The sequence below is a fragment of the Nerophis ophidion genome, linkage group LG19 (assembly GCF_033978795.1).
Source record: "Nerophis ophidion isolate RoL-2023_Sa linkage group LG19, RoL_Noph_v1.0, whole genome shotgun sequence".
Taxonomy (NCBI): domain Eukaryota; kingdom Metazoa; phylum Chordata; class Actinopteri; order Syngnathiformes; family Syngnathidae; genus Nerophis; species Nerophis ophidion.
The window spans coordinates 46,824,917-46,847,202 of record NC_084629.1 but is presented as its reverse complement, the minus strand read 5'-3'; the positions used below and the strand labels follow the sequence as shown (position 1 = coordinate 46,847,202).

At 44.3% G+C, this 22,286-nt stretch overlaps 1 protein-coding gene across 5 annotated transcripts in view; it reads right to left on the bottom strand.

The window, feature by feature from the left end:
• Positions 1–22,286, bottom strand: part of LOC133538482 (dedicator of cytokinesis protein 9-like) — a 304,828-nt gene that overhangs the window by 185,156 nt on the left and 97,386 nt on the right. For 2 of the 5 annotated variants that reach the window (XM_061880140.1, XM_061880139.1), the window contains exon 1: positions 2,669–3,031. The exons of the other annotated variants lie outside the window; for them this stretch is intronic. In XM_061880140.1, coding sequence (XP_061736124.1) covers positions 2,669–3,016 — 348 coding nt within the window. In that variant the 5' untranslated portion in view covers positions 3,017–3,031. Of the gene's footprint in view, positions 1–2,668; positions 3,032–22,286 lie in introns of those variants that run through there. 5 annotated transcript variants of the gene reach the window in all.

The following is a 22,286-nucleotide window of genomic DNA, read 5'->3' as shown; positions in this document are numbered from 1 at the left end:
AACTTGGCTAAGAAAACAAAAACTATTGCTATAACGTAAACTATGGACATAAAACAAAACTTGCAAACTATGGCATGAATAACGAAAACTTACTTGGAACAAGAAAAGAGCAGCATGGATAACAAGGGTGTGTAGAGGTTGATGTCGCCAGGCTGACTGCCTGGCAACTGCAGGCTTAAATAGTGCTTGGGTGATTAACAGGTGCATGAATCCAAGTGAATCAGGTGCGTGACAGTACCAAACAAAGAAAAGTGCACGATGAGTCCAAAACCAAACAGAACGTCACCACAAAACATGACAAAAACATGACTGCACATCATAATGGCAGCTACACTTTCCATCTTAAAGATCTAAAAAATGTTTTTAGATGTGGCCCCCGGGCCTTAATCTGCCCAGGTCTGGTATAGAAGTATGTACCGTATTTTTCGAAGTGTAAGTTGCTCCGGAGTATAAGTCGTACCTGCCGAAAATGCATAATAAAGACGGAAAAAACATATATACGTTGCACTGGAGTATACCGTATTTCCTTGAATAGCCGCCGGGCATCTAATAAGCGCCTGCCTTGAATTACTGCCGGTTCAAACTCGCTCCCCAAATTTATAAGCGCAAGCTTACTTTAACCGCCGGGTCAGATTCGTGACGTCACGAGTGACGCTTCCCATGTCGTCATTTTCAAAATGGCAGAGGAGGTTTTTTTTTGCCTTTACTCTGTGTAAAGCAGGTGTCTTGTTCCACAGCCATACAGATCACACTGATGGTTGTGATATAAAACAACTTCAACACTCTTACTAATATGCGCCCCACACTGTGAACCCACACCAAACTAGAATAACAAACACCCTAATCAGTGGCCTAGTGGTTAGAGTGTCCGCCCTGAGATCGGTAGGTCGTGAGTTCAAATCCCGGCCGAGTCAAACCAAAGACTATAAAAATGGGACTCATTACCTCCCTGCTTCGCACTTGGCATTAAGGGTTGGAATTGGGGGTTAAATCACCAAAAATGATTCCCGGGCGCGGTAATGCTGCTGCCCACTGCTCCCCTCACCCCCCAGGTGGTGATCAAGGGTGATGGATCAAATGCAGAGAATAATTTCGCCACACCCCGTGTGTGTGTGACAATCATTGCTACTTTAACTTTTTTTTTTTTAACCTCAACCGACGCAAGTAGAGAGGGTGGGGGCATGGGGGGTTGGTGGTAGCCCGGAAGAGTTAGGGCTGCATGGGATTCTGGGTATTTGTTCTGTTGTGTTTATGTTGTATTACGGTGCGGATGTTCTCCTGAAATGTGTTTGTCATTCTTGTTTGGTGTGGGTTCACAGTCTGGCACATATTTGTAACAGTGTTAAATTTGTTTTTTTAAGGCCACTCTCAGTGTGACCTGTGTAGCTGTTGATCAAATATGTCTTGCAATTGCAAACATGCGTACAACACCGTCAAATGCAACATAGAACTAGGCTTGTGCGTCGTCTGTACAGGAAGTAGAGGCCAATAAAGACAGTGCCATTACGGCACCCCCTAAATATTGTTGATCAAGTCAAAATCGACAGAGATTTCGAGAGAATGGATGCCCTGAAATTCAGGGGGCTCCCACGAAAATTGGGAACGTTGGCAAGTATGACGCCGATCATGTTAAACTCGTTAAACGTCTCGCGGGCCAATTGTTTGAGACCACTGGTCTAGTCTCTTACGTGAATGAGCTAAATCAATCAATCAATCAATCAATGTTTACTTATATAGCCCTAAATCACTAGTGTCTCAAAGGGCTGCACAAACCACAACACAAACCACTATGACATCCTCGGTAGGCCCACATAAGGGCAAGGGAAACTCACACCCAGTGGGACGTCGGTGACAATGATGACTATGAGAACCTTGGAGAGGAGGAAAGCAATGGATGTCGAGCGGGTCTAACATGATACTGTGAAAGTTCAATCCATAATGGATCCAACACAGTCGCAAGAGTCCAGTCCAAAGCGGCTCGGACAGAGCAGCGAGAGTACCGTTCACAGCGGAGCCAACAGGAAACCATCCCAAGCGGAGGCGGATCAGCAGCGCAGAGATGTCCCCAGCCGATACACAGGCGAGCAGTACATGGCCACCGGACCGGTCCGGACCCCCTCCACAAGGGAGAGTGGGACATAGGAGAAAAAAGAAAAGAAACGGCAGATCAACTGGTCTAAAAAGGAGGTCTATTTAAAGGCTAGAGTATACAAATGAGTTTTAAGGTGAGACTTAAATGCTTCTACTGAGGTAGCATCTCCAACTGTTACCGGGAGGGCATTCCAGAGTACTGGAGCCCGAACGGAAAACGCTCTATAGCCCGCGGACTTTTTTTGGGCTTTGGGAATCACTAATAAGCCGGAGTCCTTTGAAGGCAGATTTCTTGCCGGGACATATGGTACAATACAATCGGCAAGATAGGATGGAGCATAATATTATTTGATATTTTACGGCTTAATAATTCCACACACAAGTCGCTCCTGAGTATAAGTCGCACCCCCGGCCAAACTATGAAAAAAAAACTGCGACTTATAGTCCGAAAAATAGGCTAATGACACCTGCTCCGACACTCAAACACAGTGACTGACTTGTGTAATAATACCGCCGATCAAAACAAACAGGAATATCAATTCATCACTGAAATAAGAGTCTTATATCTGGGTCTTACCACCATCTGTGGCACTGAGTCCGCTTCAACCTCCGCAGTCGCCGAGCGCTTGTATTGCTGAGGACTCTCTATGACCAGCTCCTTCTTTGGACCTTTACCCGCCCTTCCCTGCATTGTCAAACGCCGCGGTAAGATATTTCCAAGAAGAGTTCCAAACAGAAGTGGTTCGCCAGCATAGCCGACAGACTGGAATCCGGACTCTGGATGAAAAAGGAACGGAGACCGGAGTTTACGCACTCTGGTCTGTGACTGATCTGTCCGAGAGCGCAACGGGCTCACACCCAGGATGAGGAGATGGCTCCTCCCACACTCGGGCAGTCCAACACTCCCACACGTGTACACGCTCATGCACAAACGCTATCTGACCCTCCAACATCTACCTGAACACAATGGGCCAGACTAACCAAAGTAAATGCATTCCTCAAGTAAGAGGGGGGGGGGGGCTGACCATGGTATGTGTGAGACTGCTGAAATATGAGCCGGGGCAGAGAAAGAGATGACATCAGGCCATAAAGTTTGACTGCACCTTCAAGTGAGTCAGATGCAGTGATTTAGCACTGATAGCGCACAAACATGACAGACAGGATGTCATCGGATTGTGGCGGCAATAACAAAACTTCACCCGAATAAAATACTGAAGTTAAGACTGATTTGTGTAACGATTGGGTCACATGGTGATGCGGAGTCGTTCTCCCAATGATGCAGTCGGGCTTCGAACACAGCGTGAAGGTAAGAAACAAATGATTCATCAAAAATTAAATCAGGCTTTGACAACAACGAATAGAACTAGCATGGGAGCTAGAAAGAACATAAGGGTTTAGCATGGAGGCTAGCATAAGCAGAACTGGTAACCAAAGTCGTCACTGTTGTGCGAACACAAACTAGGAAGCAAGACTGAATGAACGGAAAAGGCAGGCTTAAATAAAGACAGTAATCAGAAAACACAGGTGCGCGTTCGGAACAGGCGGCAGGTGAAAATAATGAGTTACCAAGGAAACAAACAGAGGTGCACAAACCGGAACCGAATGAGTCCAAAACAGAAAACACAAAAAGACTCAAAAATCGAAATCAAAACATGATCCGGGCAGCGGATCACAACAACTTGACCATTTTGGAAAACAAACAGATGGGGTTCAGACGGTCACATATGACACTGAGACGTCGAAATACCTCACAAAAAGACCTCAGTTTAAGCCAGTGGTTCTCAACCTTTTTTCAGTCATGAACAATTTTTTTAAATTTAAGTACCCCCTGATCAGAACAAAGCCTTTTTGGTTGAAAAAAAAGAGATAAATAGAGCAAAATACAGCACTATGTCATCAGTTTAGTGCAAAATATTGCTCATTTGTAGTCGTCTTTCTTGAACTCTTTAGAAAAAAAGACATAAAAACAACTAAAAACTTGTGGAAAAATACCCGGTATTTTTCCACAAGTTTTTCAACATTTGCCATCTCCGGGTTGGGGAGGAGACCCTGCCCCAAGTGGAGGAGTTCAAATACCTTGGAGTCTTGTTCAACACACGGCATGCTAGCAGCGACCGAGCTACCATAGACTGACCATACCTCCTCTTTTGCGGGGCTGTCCGGGTGGAGTTTTTTAAATGCCTCAAATGTCATTTTAAGTTAGGGTTGCGTGTATTTTCAATGTACATTCAGGGTTAAGAAGGGGTTAATAACAAAACAAATTGTGAGCAGCAACATTGGTGGGGGAGGGGCAGAGACAGAGAGAGCGAGAGAGTTATGATAAACGCGCATGCATCGCCAAAGTGGTGTATGAAGTTACTACCAATTTCCACACTTAAGATGTGAATAGGTGGGTCTACTATAGTGTCTCATTTCACAAATTTGCATTATAGGTAAATGTATATAATATGTGATGTATTCTAAATTGAAATGTCCTAATTTTGCAGAATTATGAGGTTTTTTTTTTTGGTATAGGTCTGCATATAATAGGGCAGCTGTGGCTACTGATGTAGCTTACCACCAGCAGGTGTGAATGAATGTTGAGTCCCACTTCTCTGTGAGCGCTTTGAGTGTTTCGAAAAGTTATTTTTATTCTGCAAACAACTTAATTTTGGATCTCCTGGCTTTTATCGTGATTGCAATTCACTAGAACTATTTTTACAACTATTTTTGTTGATACAAATTCAGCAAAATTGCAATATATATATATATATATATATATATATATATATAGTAGGGGTGTAATGGTACACAAACATTTCAGTTCGGTACGTACCTCGGTTCAGAGGTCAGGGTTCGGTTCATTTTCGGTACAGTAAGAAAACAACAAAATATAATTCTTTCGGTTATTTATTTATCAAATTTGCAAAACCTTCCACCAAAAATATTTTTCTTAGTGGAATATTTGATGTGAAGTAATGGAAACCTTGGATAGGTCAATAATCCATAATAACATTGATTTTGATTCAATATTATGTTTTGAGCAATGACAGTTTGAAAGAAAAAAAAACGGCTTTGTTTTATTAGTCAACGTTGCAACTTTTTCTAAATTACATTTAGCCTTTCAGCTTTTTTATTTCACTTTTGTTTATTTTAATAGTATTTTTCGAATGTGCCGTGGGCCTTTAAAACATTAGCTGTGGGCCGCAAATGGCCTCCGGGGCACACTTTTGACACCCATGCATTAGATAATAAAAAATAAAATCTGTGGCGAATTCACGACAAACTTCTCCAATGTTATTTAAATTTCCATTATTCCAAAACGTATCGTTTTCAACTAAAACCAAAACAATCACTAGGCTGCAATACTGGGACGGAACGTAAATACTGAGGGGGTCCGGTCCGATCCGGTGGCCATGTACTGCTTGCCTGTGTATCGGCTGGGGACATCTCTGCGCTGCTGATCCGCCTCCGCTTGGGATGGTTTCCTGCTGGCTCCGCTGTGAACGGGACTCTCGCTGCTGTGTTGGATCCGCTTTGGACTGGACTCTCGCGACTATGTTGGATCCATTGTGGATTGAACTTTCACAGTATCATGTTAGACCCGCTCGACATCCATTGCTTTCCTCCTCTCCAAGGTTCTCATAGTCATCGTCACCGACGTCCCACTGGGTGTGAGTTTTCCTTGCCCTTATGTGGGCCTACCGAGGATGTGGTAGTGGTTTGTGCAGCCCTTTGAGACACTAGTGATTTAGGGCTATATAAGTAAACATTGATTGATTGATTGATGGTAAGATGAGGCCGAGCTCCTGTCCTGCTACTTGCTGATACAACTGCTGGGGGACATTCCAAGGTGACGAAGCAGGCGGCAAAGCCACCTTGGAGGGAAGCAGGATGTTGTCTCCTCAAGCTGGTCTCAGTTTTAAGAGCCGCACTAAGATCAGGTCAGTTCTCCAACAGCTGCTCCACTTCTACTGTCAAAGCGGGCTGGAAGTGATCACATCTAATGTTTGTAATGCCAACAATAATATTTTCTTAAGTTAAATTGCAAAATGCAATTGCACTGAGAATTGTCCAAGATCCAGATCTCTCAGAACATGTTTTTTTGTTGTTGTTTTTTGTAACTCATCCTCCCCAAGTGTCCACCCTTTACCCCGCTTTTTACGAGGCGCAGTAAATGGCGACCCATCACGGTTCCTGTTCAATGTTTGTCTAATCCTGAACAGGTTTGTGGTGAAAGTGACATTTTGTTGTGCAAAACCCAAAACCGGTGAAGTCATCACATTGTGTAAAAAGTAAATAAAAACAAAACACAGCGATTTGCAAATAATTTTCAACTTATATTCAGTTGGATGGACAGCAAAGACAAGATGCTTAACGTTCAAACTAGAAAACTTTGTTCTTTTTGGCAAATAACTCATTCGGAATTTGATGCCTGCAACATTTTTTTTTTAAGCTGACACAAGTGGCAAAAAAGACTGAGAAAATTGAGGGAATGCTCATCAAACACTTATTTGGAACATCCCACAGGTGAACAGGCTAATTGGGAACAGGTATAAAAGCAGCTTCCATGAAATGCTCAGTCATGCACAAGCAAGGACGGGACGAGGGTCACCACTTTGTCAACAAATGCATGAGCTAATTGTCGAACAGTTTAAGAACAACATTTCTCAACGAGCTATTGCAAGGGACTTCGCCATCCAAGGTCTGTAAAATCATCAAAAGGTTCAGAGAATCTGGAGAAATCACTGCACGTAAGCGATGATATTACGGACCTTCGATCCCTCAGGCGGTACTGCATCAAAAAGCAACATCAGTGTGTAAAGGATATCACCACATGGGCTCAGGAACACTTCAGAAAAACCACTGTCACTAAATACAGTTGGTCGCTACATCTGTAAATGCAAGTTAAAACTATACTATGCAAAGCCAAACCCATTTATCAACAACACCCAGAAACGCAGCCGGCTTCCCTGGGCTATCCAAGATGGACTGATGCAAAGTGGAAAGGTGTTCTGTGGTCTGACGAGTCCACATTTCAAATTTTTTTTAGAAACTGTGTACATCGTGTCCTCCGGACCATAGAGGAAAAGAACCATTTGAATTGTTATAGGAGCAAAGTTGAAAAGCCAGCATCTGGGATGGTATGGGGGTGCATTAGTGCCCATGGCATGGGTAACTTTAAGGCACCATTAATGCTGAAAGGTACATACAGGTTTTGGAGCAACATATGTTGCCATCCAAGCGACGTTAACATGGACGCCCCTGCTTATTTTAGCAAGACAATGCCAAGCCACGTATTACAACACAGCGTGGCTTCATAGTAAAAGAGTGCGGGTACTAGACTGGCCTGCCTGTAGTCCAGACCTGTCTCACATTGAAAATGTGTGGCCTAAAATATGAAGCCTAAAATACCACAACAGAGACTCCAGACTGTTGGACAACTTAAGCTGTACATCAAGCAAGAATGAATTCCACCTGAAAAGCTTCAAAAATGTGTCTCCTCAGTTCCCAAACGTTTACTGAGTGTTGTTAAAAGGAAAGGCCATGTAACACAGTGGTAAAAATGCCCCCGTGACAACTTTTTGGCAATGTGTTGCTGCCATTAAATTCAAAGTTAACGATTATTTGCAAAAACAAAATAGGTTTCTCCTGCGTTGAGGTGGCGACTTGTCCAGGGTGTACGATCCAGCCCGATCCAAGCTATAAGTCGTCTGCTTTAATCGCAAAATTACACAGTATTCTGGACATCTGTGTTGCCGAATCTTTTGCAATTTGTTCACTTAATAATGGATACGTCAAAGAAGAAAGATGTAGGTGGGAAGCGGTGTACTCAGTGGCTTAGTGGTTAGAGTGTCCGCCCTGAGATCGGTAGGTCGTATGTTCAAACCCCGGCCGAGTCATACCAAAGACTATAAAAATGGGACCCATTACCTCCCTGCTTGGCAATCAGCATCAAGGGATGGAATTGGGGGATAAAACACCATAAATGATTCCTGGGCGTGGCACCACTGCTGCCCACTGCTCCCCTCACCTCCCAGGGGGTGATCATGGGTGATGGGTCAAATGCAGAGAATAATTTCCCCACATCTGGTATGTGTGTGACAATCATTGGTACTTTAATTTTAACTTTGCAGCTGCCTTTAGCAACACAAACACAGCCGGTGTTTCCTTGTTTACATTCCCGAAGGTGAAGCTTTACTATGAAACAGAGCGGTCAAGCGAACACTGTTTCCTACCACATGTCAACCGGCAGGTTTTGGTGAGGAAATTGTGGTTATAAGTCAGCTCTTACCGTAGACATGAGCGGAGCTTGCGTCATTCCTCGTGCACCTGTCAAAGAGGCAGCTGTGTGGCTTCCTTCGAAGACACTGGTTGTCACCACACCCCTCCGACTTTCAGGTACGACAGTATAATCTCACTACAACCCTAGTGACACAATAAGCAGACAAGGGATTTTCCGGAATTATACTATTAAATGTGTCTAATAACATCTGGATCGCTCCCACTGCCCTGTCTTTTTTTTTTTTCTAGTCCTTCACTCTCACTTTCCTCATCCACAAATTAATGGGGCAATTGTCGCTTTCTCGGTCTGAATCGCTCCTGCTGCTGGTGGCCATGATTGTAAACAATGTTCAGATGTGAGGAGCTCCACAACATGTGACATCACGCGCACATCGTCTGCTACTTCCGGTACAGGCAAGGCTTTTTTATTAGCGACCAAAAGTTGCGAACTTTATCGTCGATGTTCTCTACTAAATCCTTTCAGGAAAAATATGGCAATATCGCGAAATGATCGAGTAATAATAATAATGGATTATATTTATATCGCGCTTTTTCTATTGTTAGATACTCAAAGCGCTCACATAGAAGTGGGAACCCATCATTCATTCACACGATGGTGGTGGTAAGCTACATCTGTAGCCACAGCTGCCCTGGGGTAGACTGACGGAAGCGTGGCTGCCAGTTTGCGCCTACGGCCCCTCCGACCACCACCAATCATTCATTCATCAGTGTGAGCGGCACCGGGGGCAAAGGGTGAAGTGTCCTGCCCAAGGACACAACGGCAGCGATTTGGATGTCCATAGGTGGGAAGCGAACCTGCAACCCTCAGGTTTCTGACACGGCCGCTCTACCCACTACGCCATGCAGTCCTTCACTTTCACTTTCATCATCCACGAATCTTTCATCCTCGCTCAAATTAATAGGGAAATCGTCGCTTTCTCGGTCTGAATCGCTCTTGCTGCTGGTGGCCATGATTGTAAACAATGTTCAGATGTGAGGAGCTCCACAACCCGTGACGTCACGCACACATCGTCTGCTACTTCCGGTACAGGCAAGGCTTTTTTATTAGCGACCAAAAGTTGCAAACTTTATCGTGGATGTTCTCTACTAAATCCTTTCAGCAAAAATATGGCAATATGGTGAAATGATGAAGTATGACACATAGAATGGACCTGCTATCCCCGTTTAAATAAGAACATCTCATTTCAGTAGGCCTTTAAACATCTTGTTTTTGCCGTCTATTCAGTTGAATAAAAGTTGAAAATGATTAGCAAATTTACACAACGTGCCAACTTGACTGGTTTTGCACCCTTGCAATGAGAATAAAGAGCATACCATGTTGGTGAGTGACTTAAAGGTGTCCATGTAAACTGTTCAAAAAGACAAAGGGCCTTTGTGATAAGGAGCAAAAACTATTGTGGGAATAGTCCGAGGTCCTGATTGGCATCAGCATTCTTTACCCTTTGCAGGAAGTAACTATGTTAAAAGTGCCTTTTAGATAGTGTTCTACATCAGATTGTAGGTCCAGGCATGCAGTGGAGCCGGTTACAAATCGCTAACAAAAAGGGAATAAATAACCTCTAAGATGGGTGGTGAAGCCAAGTCGTAATTCCAATTAAATATATGTGTTGGCAACATTTCAATAATAGTCAGCAGTTGATAACTCAAACTAACAAGCAAAGCAGCAGCAATGTGCTTAAAGAGCTCCCTCACACTGTTTTATATCCACTTATGGCTGAAATTTACGACGCTGCCTTCAAAGGCCTACTGAAATGAGATGTTCTTATTTAAACGGGGATAGCAGGTCCATTCTATGTGTCATACTTCATCATTTCGCCATATTGCCATATTTTTGCTGAAAGGATTTAGTAGAGAACATCCACGATAAAGTTTGCAACTTTTGGTCGCTGATAAAAAAGCCTTGCCTGTACCGGAAGTAGCAGACGATGTGCGCGTGACGTCACGGGTTGTGGAGCTCCTCACATCTGAACATTGTTTACAATCATGGCCACCAGCAGCGAGAGCGATTCGGACCGAGAAAGCGACGATTTCCTCAATAATTTGAGCAAGGATGAAAGATTCGTGGATGAGGAAAGTGAGAGTGAACGACTGAAAAAAATAATAAATAAAAAAAATAAACGGCAGAGCGATTCAGATGTTATTAGACAAATTTACTAGGATAATTCTGGAAAATCCCATATCTGCTTATTGTGTTACTAGTGTTTTAGTGAGATTATATGGTCGTTGCTGTACAACCTGAAGGTCGGAGGGGTGTGGTCACGGGTGTGAAGTGAATTATATTTATATAGCGCTTTTTCTCTAGTGACTCAAAGCGCTTTACATAGTGAAACCCAATATCTAAGTTACATTCAAAACAGTGTGGGTGGCACTGGGGGCAGGTGGGTAAAGAGTCTTGCCCAAGGACACAACGGCAGTGACTAGGCTGGCGGAAGAGGGAATCGAACCTGCAACCCTCAAGTTGCTGGCACGGTCGCTCTACCAACCGAGCTAAACCGCCCCACATTGGTGACCGCCAATGTCTCTGAGGGAAGCCACGTTTCTTGACGAGACGGAGGCAGACGGGCTGAGATATTTTTTTTTCTCCCCTCCTCCAAGGTGGAAGCATCCGACGGTCAAGGGCGGCCGGTAGGAGGAGGTAAGAGAGTCCGCATCTGCCTCTTTGACAGGTGAAGGAGGAACGACGCAAGCTCTCCGCTCATGTCTACGGTAAGAGCCGACTTATTACCACCATTTTCTCACCGAAACCTGCCGGTTGACATGTGGTTGGGAACCGTGTTCGCTTGACCGCTCTGTTCCATAGTAAAGCTTCTCCGTCATCTTTCGGGAATGTAAACAATGAAACACCGGCTGTGTTTGTGTTGCTAAAGGCGGCCGCTATACACCGCTTCCCACCTACATCTTTCTTCTTTGACGTCTCCATTATTCATTGAACAAATTGCAAAAGATTCAGCAACACAGATGTCCAGAATAATGTGGAATTATGCGATGAAAATAGACGACTTATAGCTGTTAACGGTGCAGGAACAAAATGTTGTCTACAATTCGTGACGTCAAGCGCAGGCCTCATCATACCGCGACGTTTTAGCATGATATTTCCGCGCAAAATTTGAAATTGCAATTTATTAAACTAAAGCGGCCGTATTGGCATGTGTTGCAATGTTAATATTTCATCATTGATATATAAACTATCAGACTGTGTGGTCGCTAGTAGTGGCTTTCAGTAGGCCTTTAAAGTGCATGGTCTACTTTCAGCTGGGCTGCAGCAGATGTTGACATTGTGCAGCAGAAAAGAGCATGCATGCGCACAAATGTGGATGGAATCAGCTGCCTGGAAACCAAACTTGCACGAGGGCTAAATTTAGCCATAACAAGATAACGCGGCTGTGTGTCATATAGGAGCTTCACCGAGTCCCTGAGGCATGAGGGAGCCACAGACGTAGCAGAAGGCAACGTCTGCCCTCCATTTAACTGTCTTGTCTCTCGTGAGCTGCAATGGTGCACATGCCTCAGTGTTGGAGAGGAGCCTACACCACAACTCTGACACTAATACTTGGGCCTGTGGTCTGAAAGCCATATTGCACAAATACATTGCAGCCTTATGCAAAAACGAGATGTATTACAAACCCTGTTTCCATATGAGTTGGGAAATTGTGTTAGATGTAAATATAAACAGAATACAATGATTTGCAAATCCTTTTCAAGCCATATTCAGTTGAATATGCTACAAAGACAACATATTTCATGTTCAAACTGATAACATTTTTTTTGTTGCAAATAATCATTAACTTTACAATTTGATGCCAGCAACACGTGACAAAGAAGTTGGGAAAGGTGGCAATAAATACTGATAAAGTTGAGGAATGCTCATCAAACACTTATTTGGAAGATCCCACAGGTGTGCAGGCTAATTGGGAACAGGTGGGTGCCATGATTGGCTATAAAAACAACTTCCATGAAATGTTAAGTAATTCGCAAACAAGGATGGGGCGAGGTACAGTTCGAGATGCTACCTCAGTAGAAGCATTTAAGTCTCATCTTAAAACTCATCTGTATACTCTAGCCTTTAAATAGACCTCCTTTTTAGACCAGTTGATCTGCCGCTTCTTTTCTTTCTCCTATGTCCCCCCTTCCCTTGTGGAGGGGGTCCGGTCCGATGACCATGGATGAAGTACTGACTGTCCAGAGTCGAGACCCAGGGTGGACCGCTCGTCGGGACCCAGGATGGACCGCTCGCCTGTATCGGTTGGGGACATCTCTACGCTGCTGATCCGCTTGAGATGGTTTCCTGTGGACGGGACTCTCGCTGCTGTCTTGGAGCCACTATGGATTGAACTTTCACAGTATCATGTTAGACCCGCTCCACATCCATTGCTTTCGGTCCCCTAGAGGGGGGGGGTTGCCCACATCTGAGGTCCTCTCCAAGGTTTCTCATAGTCAGCATTGTCACTGGCGTCCCACTGGATGTGAATTCTCCCTGCCCACTGGGTGTGAGTTTTCCTTGCCCTTTTGTGGGTTCTTCCGAGGATGTTGTAGTCGTAATGATTCGTGCAGTCCTTTGAGACATTTGTGATTTGGGGCTATATAAATAAACATTGATTGATGATTGATACACCCCTTTGTCCACAACTGCGTGAGCAAATAGTCAAACAGTTTAAGAACAACCTTTCTCAAAGTGCAATTGCAAGAAATTGAGGGATTTCAACATCTACGCTCCATAATATCATCAAAAGGTTCAGAGAATCTGGAGAAATCACTCCACGTAAGCGGCATGGCCGCAAACCAACATTGAATGACCGTGACCTTCCATCCCCCAGACAGCACTGTATCAAAAACCGGCATCAATCTCTAAAGGATATCACCACATGGGCTCAGGAACATACTTTAAAAACATACTTTTTTAACACTGCGTGATATCCATCCTGCAATGGTGCCCCATTAAACACCTGCTGTGAACCTGTTTTTATGTTTTATTTATTTTTTATTATGTTCTGTTTGTGTTGTGTTGTTTGTTCGGTTCTCGTATTATTTTTTAACCTGCCCATTGTACAGCACTTTGGCTACCCCTGTGGTAAATTTTAAATGTGTTATATAAATAAAGTTGATTTGATTTGATTTAGATTGTGTTGTTAAGGTACATTATTGTGATAGGGCAGGGGTCGGCAACCCGCGGCTCTAGGGCCGAATTCGGCTCTTTAGCACCGCCCTAGTGGCTCTCTGGAGCTTTTTCAAAAATATATGAAAAATGGAAATGATGAGGGGGAAAACATATTTTTTTGTGTTAATATAGTTTCTGCAGGAGGACAAACATGACACAAACATCCCTAATTGTTATAAAGCACACTGTTTATATTAAACATGCTTCACTGAGTCGAGTATTGGGCGAGCGCTGTTTTGTCCTACTAATTTTGGCGGTCCTTGAACTCACCCTAGTTTGTTTACATGTACAACTTTCTCCGACTTCCTAGGACGTGTTTTATGCCACTTCTTTTTCTGTCTCATTTTGTCCACCAAACTTATACCGTTGTGCATGAATGCACAAAGATGAGTTTTGTTGATGTTATTGACTTGTGTGGAGTGCTAATCAGACATATTTGGTCACTGCAAGCTAATCGATGCTAACATGCTATTTAGGCTAGCTGTATGTAAATATTGCATCATTATGCCTCATTTGTTGCTATATTTGAGCTCATTTAGTTTAATTTAAAGGGGAACATTATCAGCAGACCTATGTAAGTGTCAATATATACCTTGATGGAGCAGAAAAAAGACCATCTATTTTTTTAACCGATTTCCGAACTCTAAATGGGTGAATTTTGGCGAATTAAACGCCTTTCTGTTTATCATGCTGGAGGTGATGACGTCAGAATGTGACGTCGCCGAGGTAACACACCCGCCATTTTCATTTTCAACACATTACAAACACCGGGTCTCAGCTCTGTTATTTTCCGTTTTTTGGACTATTTTTTGGAACCTTGGAGACATCATGCCTCGTCGGTGTGTTGTCGGAGGGTGTAACAACACTAACAGGGAGGGATTCAAGTTGCACCACTGGCAAGAAATCTGCCGCCAGACCCCCATTGAATGTGCCAGAGTGTCTCCACATTTTACCGGCGATGCTAAGGCAGACATGGCACAGAGATGTATGGATAACCTGCAAATGCATTTGCAACGATAGTCAACGAAATCACAAAGGTGAGTTTTGTTGATTATGATTGCCAGCTAATCGATGCTAACATACTACACTAATCGATGCTAACATGCTATTTACCGGCGGTGCTAAAGCAGACATGGCACAGAGATGTATGGATAACCTGCAGATGCATTTGCAACTATATTACGTTTCCTTCCACCCACATTTAATGCGAAACAAACACTTACCAATCGACGGATTTAAGTTGCTCCAGTGTCAAAAGATGCGAAAGGCGATGCTAACGCAGCTATTCGGCCATGCTATGGCTATGAATAGCGTCAATAGCTATTCGCTCAATAGCTTCAGTTTCTTCTTCAATACTTTCATACTCCAACCATCTGTTTCAATACATGCGTAATCTGTTGAATCGCTTAAGTCGCTGAAATCCGAGTCTGAATCCGAGCTAATGTCGCTATATCTTGCTGTGGTATTCCCATTGTTTGTTTACATTGGCAGCACTGTATGACGTCACAGGGAAATGGATAGTGGTTTCGAAGAGAGCCGAAAATAAGGCACTTTAAAGCTATATTTAGGGATATTCCGAGACCGGTAAAATTTTGAAAAAAACTTCCAAAAATACAACAAGCCACTGGGAACTGATTTGTATTGTTTTTAACCCTTTTGAAATTGTGATAATGTTCCCCTTTAAGTCCTCTTAATTCAATTTATGTCTCTTGACACACTATCTGTATGTAATATGGCTTTTAATTGCTTGCGGCTCCAGACGGATTAGTTTTTGTACTTTTGGTCCATTATGGCTCTTTAAACATGTTGGGTTGCAGACCCCTAGGATAAGGTGACACTATAAAAATCTGTATTCTGTGTTTCTGACATATTGTTTCCATCGCACATTACTAATGGAGTTGATCAGCTTTCTGGCAAAGACTTACCAAAACATCACCTAAATCCAACCCCTACCTTGAAAAGGACACATTTGTACTTCTCACTTGCATAACAAAGGCTCGATAGGATCTTGGTATGAGGCGTAAAAAAAAAAAAAAACAGGGTGTAACCAGGAATGTAACAAAAACATGGCCCACCCCTCACCGCCCCTTAGCAACCACATCCCACCACCCGTGAGCCCCCAGACAGTTGTGATAATGGGATTACCGTGGAGCTACGAATGACAACATGCCAAAAAAACGGCGTAAATTACATCACTTTGGCCAGATGTGTGCGATACGGTGCTGATCGAGTACGATACAGACTGAGAGAGAAGCACATGTATGGATTTTACAATATCGTGTAATCATGAGCAGTCCGATACAGCATTGGTGATCACTGCAGAAGCACATTTGACTCAACTGCAATCTGTGAGAAAATCTAACTGTTCTGGCCAGAGATTATGTTCCTCGTCTTAACTCGTACACGACCCTAGGGTAGTTGAAACCTCTCAAATTGTAAATGGGTTATACTTGTATAGCGCTTTTCTACTTTCAAGGTACTCAAAGCGCTTTGACACTACTGTATTTCCTTGAATTGCCGCCGGGGCGCTAATTAATTTAAAACCTCTTCTCACTCTGGCATTTACCAAAGGAATGCGGTAAATTTAGGCCTGCGCTCATAAATTTGAGTGTGATGTAAGGATACATCATGAAAAGCACATTTAATAAATAAAAACGTTATTATGGTCTTACCTTTACTTATAAATGAAGTCCATGCGTAGCTCCTTCTGATCAAAAGCATCGATAACTTGTTTATAGAAGTCTTCCTTATCTTTCTTCAGTTTTAAAAGTCTCTCTGTCTCGATGGAGATCTTCCTTTATTACCTCCTGCTCCGATTGAAAGTCCAGTTTAGAAAACTGTTTTATTTTAGATATGTAATCCTCCATGTTAAAAGTGCAAGCGAGAGGGAAAAATAAACTCTTGCTGCTTGTTGTCACTTCTTCTGCAGCCGAGTAGTCGCAAGAAGGATCACTAGCGCCCTCTACCACCAGGAGGCGGGAGTCATTTAATGACTCATATTTGACACACGCAGCTACGGTATATTAATAAAACATAGCTGCTTACTGTTCTTTTTAGCATATTCAATAGCTTGGACCTTAAATCCTACTGAATAGCTCTTAATCTTCTTCCCTTTATGCGATTTCAAATGATTGAAATCAGCCTCCTCCATTTTGAAAATGACGACAGGTGAAGTGTCACTCGTGACGTGACGAGTTTGACCCGGTGGAAATTCTAGGCATATGCTAATTATTTTACGAAACGAGTTTGACCTGGCAGTAATTCTAGGCAGTCGCATACTATATATCCGGCGGCAACTCAAGGAAATACGGTATTTCCACATTCACACACTGGCATGCAAGGCCCTAACCACCATCGGGAGCAAGGGTGAAGTGTCTTGCTCAAAGACAAAACGGATGTGACGAGGTTGGTAGAAGGTCGGGATTGAACCAGGAACCCTTACTCGTTGCTAATACCAGCAAAAAAACAACAACAATTCTGTAACATCCACAAGCCATGACACAAAAGCAGCAAAAAGGTGACCTTGCATGCTTTTGTATCTTTGCGGTGGATCTTTTAAAGACTCTCTTTTCTTGCAGAGATCACACAGATAACACAACCTTGCAAATAAGAGTTGATGTCGTTCTCCTGGGAAACAGGGAATTATGAAAAAGGGTGGGAAAGTTATATTATGCAATAATGGGACTTTTGGAATCTGACTTAAATAGTCAGCATACATGACATCAGCTAATTAGACTTCTGCATTCGTCTTTTGCTTTTTACTGCTTTTTCTGGAAAATTTGCTTACAGCCTCAACATTGGGGGTTTGAAAAAAGACAAATCAAGATAAATACACTGGAAGTGGACTAGATTCTCATACTATTATGTTAGATCCACTATGGACTGGACTCTCACACTATTATGTTAGATCCACTATGGACTGGACTCTCACACTATTATGTTAGATCCACTATGGACTGGACTCTCACACTATTATGTTAGATCCACTATGGACTGGACTCTCATACTGTTATGTTAGATCCACTATGGACTGGACTCTTACACTATTATGTTAGATCCACTATAGACTGGACTCTCACACTATTATGTTAGATCCACTATGGACTGGACTCTCACTATTATGTTAGATCCACTATGGACTGGACTCTCACACTATTATGTTAGATCCACTATGGACTGGACTCTTACTATTATGTTAGATCCACTATGGACTGGACTCTCATACTGTTATGTTAGATCCACTATGGACTGGACTCTCACACTATTATGTTAGATCCACTATGGACTGGACTCTCACTATTATGCTAGATCCACTATGGACTGGACTCTCACACTATTATGTTAGATCCACTATGGACTGGACTCTTACTATTATGTTAGATCCACTATGGACTGGACTCTCTTACTATTATGTTAGATCCACTATGGACTGGAGTCTCACTCTATTATGTTAGATCCACTGTGGACTGGACTCTCACACTATTATGTCAGATCCACTATGGACTGGACTCTCACACTATTATGTTAGATCCACTATGGACCCGACTCTCACACTATTATGTTAGATCCACTATGGACTGGACTCTCACTATTATGTTAGATCCACTATGGACTGGACTCCCACTATTATGTTAGATCCATAATGGACTGGACTCTCACTATTATGTTAGATCCACTATGGACTGGACTCTCACTATTATGTTAGATCCACTATGGACTGGACTCTCACTATTATGTTAGATCCACTATGGACTGGACTCTCACTATTATGTTAGATCCACTATGGACTGGACTCTCACACTATTATGTTAGATCCACTATGGACTGGACTCTCACTATTATGTTAGATCCACTATGGACTGGACTCCCACTATTATGTTAGATCCACTATGGACTGGACTCTCACTATTATGTTAGATCCACTATGGACTGGACTCTCACTATTATGTTAGATCCACTATGGACTGGACTCTCACACTATTATGTTAGATCCACTATGGACTGGACTCTCACACTATTATGTTAGATCCACTATGGACTGGACTCTCACTATTATGTTAGATCCACTATGGACTGGACTCCCACTATTATGTTAGATCCACTATGGACTGGACTCTCACTATTATGTTAGATCCACTATGGACTGGACTCTCACTATTATGTTAGATCCACTATGGACTGGACTCTCACACTATTATGTTAGATCCACTATGGACTGGACTCACACTATTATGTTAAATCCACTATGGACTGGACTCTCACTATTATGTTAGATCCACTATGGACTGGACTCCCACTATTATGTTAGATCCACTATGGACTGGACTCTCACTATTATGTTAGATCCACTATGGACTGGACTCTCACTATTATGTTAGATCCACTATGGACTGGACTCTGATTGTCACACACATACTAGGTGTGGCGAAATCATTCCCTGCATTTGAACCATCACCCTTGATCACCACCTGGGAGATGAGGCGAGCAGTGAGCAGCAGTGGTGGACACGCCCGGGAATCATTTTTGGTGATTTAACCCCCGATTCCAACCCTCTTTGCTGCAACAATTGAATATAAACACTGATAGGGATTACTTTACCACATATGCAGGTCTGCCTGCCAAAGTTGATGGCAGGCAGACCTGGCTTGGTATGTCCTCCACACACACACACAGCTCATTAGTTGGTTCATTGGATATAAAAGTGTCACGGGTTATTTGGGAAGCTCTACTCCCAAAACATGGGATGAAAGACATCTTTATCTGAAGGGGAAAAAACCCAGCAAACACTTCAGCTCCTCTCTGTCATTCATACTTGGGGAAGGTAATTTTGCAGTTTTGTGAAAATCAGTAAGGCCTTTGTTGAAAGATCAATACATCAATTGTGACTTAGGCTAGGACTGGAAGATATGGCCTTTTTTTAATATCACAAAACAACATGTACAGTGGGGCTAGAAAGTATTTAGTCAGCCAGCGATTGTGCAAGTTCTCCCACTTCAAATGATGACAGAGGTCTGTCGTTTTCATCAACTGTGAGAGACAGAATGTGAACAAAAAATTGTAGGAATTTTAAACAATTTATTTGTAAATGATGGTGGAAAATAAGTATTTGGTCAACCATTCAGAGCTCTTACCGATGAAAGGAGGTTTTGGCTCCAAATCTCACGATACATGGCCCCATTCATTCTTTCCTTAACACGGATCAATCGTCCTGTCCCCTTAGCAGAAAAACAGCCCCAAAGCATGATGTTTCCACCCCCATGCTTCACAGTAGGTATGGTGTTCTTGGGATGCAACTCAGTTTTCTTCTTCCTCCAAACACCACCAGTTGAGTTTATACCAAAATGGATACATGGATGATACAGCAGAGGATTGGGAGGATGTCATGTGGTCAGATGAAACCAAAATAGAACTTTTTGGTATAAACTCAACTCGTCGTGTATGATACCGATGTTCTTGGTCCGCATTGCCGGCAGTAAGTCGGACACGTTTCCAGTGAGGGTTGGACTCCGCCAAGGCTGTCCTTTGTCACCCATTCTGTTCATAACTTTTATGGACAGAATTTCTAGGCGCAGTCAAGGCGTTGATGGGTTCTGGTTTGGTGGCTGCAGGATTAGGTCTCTGCTTTTTTCAGATGATGTGGTCCTGATGGCTTCATCTGGCCAGGATCTTCAGCTCTCACTGGATCGGTTCGCAGCCGAGTGTGAAGCGACCGGAATGAGAATCAGCACCTGTAAGTCGAACTCCATGGTTCACACCCAAAAAAGGGTGGAATGCCATCTCCAGGTTGGGGAGGAGACCCTGCCTTAAGTGGAGGAGTTCAAGTACCTAGGAGTCTTGTTCACGAGTGGGGGAAGAGTGGATCGCGAGATCGACAGGCGGATCGGTGCGGCGTCTTCAGTAATGCGGACGTTGTACCGATCCGTTGTGGTGAAGAAGGAGCTGAGCCGGAAGGTAAAGCTCTCAATTTACCGGTCGATCTACGTTCCCATCCTCACCTATGGTCATGAGCTTTGGGTCATGACCGAAAGGATAAGATCACGGGTACAAGCGGCCCAAATGAGTTTCCAGGTCTCTCCCTTAGAGATAGGGTGAGAAGCTCTGCCATCCGGGAGGAACTCAAAGTAAAGCCGCTGCTCCTCCACATGGAGAGGAGCCAGATGAGGTGGTTCGGGCATCTGGTCAGGATGCCACCCGAACGCCTCCCTAGGGAGGTGTTTAGGGCACGTCCAACCGGTAGGAGGCCACGGGGAAGACCCAGGACACGTTGGGAAGACTATGTCTCCCGGCTGACCTGGGAACGCCTCAGGATCCCCCAGGAAGAGCTAGATGAAGTGGCTGGGGAGAGGGAAATCTGGGCTTCCCTGCTTAGGCTAATGGCCCCGCGAGTTGACCTCGGATAAGCGGAAGAAGATGGATGGATGTATGTATGACTTCTGTTTCTTGCTCGATACCTGCCAGCTTCCACGCTACTCCTTTTTGTTTGTTATCCGCCCACGTGCGCGCTTTTTGTTTGTACCCTTTGTTTGTTTTTGTATTAGTATTTTTTATTAAATCATGTTTTCTCACTCCATGTCTGCTTCCATCTCTGCATCTTGGGGTTCATCAACAACTAACTTTGACAGAGACAAACCCGCGATATATCGAGAATATCGACATATAATTCCTAGCCCTAACTTACGCCATTCCTGCCTTCATCTAAAGTGCATCCTTCTGCATGCGTGACCTTTCACCTCATTATCTCTATTCTACCCCCCAGGCGATAATGACCTCCTGCAGTGAAAGAGAATTAAAAGGCCAAACTCAGCGCTTTATATCATCTTCTAAATCTGGCCTAATGGATTGCAAAGGTGCAAAGGACGGGTTCGGCGACATGAGGGCGTGACAAAGTGGTGACATAATATGATGAGGAAAGCACGCCCCGCGCACTCATTAAACTATCGATTAGTGAAGACTGCAGAATGCTGACAGGGGGATTAATTGAACCCATCTGGATGATAAGACTATTCTCGTGGCGAGGGAGGCGACCGTGCCCTTGACCCAATTCCCGTCTCTCAGCCAACGTCACTTGGTTTTCTGCTGATGAACCATCACGAGAGAGAGGACACATACTGTATTGTGTACGCACGCACGCACGCACGCACGCACGCACGCACGCACGCACGCACGCACGCACGCACGCACGCACGCACGCACGCACGCACGCACGCACGCACGCACGCACGCACGCACGCACGCACGCACGCACGCACGCACGCACGCACGCACGCACGCACGCACGCACGCACGCACGCACGCACGCACGCACGCACGCACGCACGCACGCACGCACGCACGCACGCACGCACGCACGCACGCACGCACGCACGCACGCACGCACGCACGCACGCACGCACGCACGCACGCACGCACGCACGCACGCACGCACGCACGCACGCACGCACGCACGCACGCACGCACGCACGCACGCACGCACGCACGCACGCACGCACGCACGCACGCACGCACGCACGCACGCACGCACGCACGCACGCACGCACGCACGCACGCACGCACGCACGCACGCACGCACGCACGCACGCACGCACGCACGCACGCACGCACGCACGCACGCACGCACGCACGCACGCACGCACGCACGCACGCACGCACGCACGCACGCACACACACACACACACACACACACACACACACACACACACACACACACACACACACACACACACACACAAGCTGGTACGGGGCAGCAGAAGCCCTG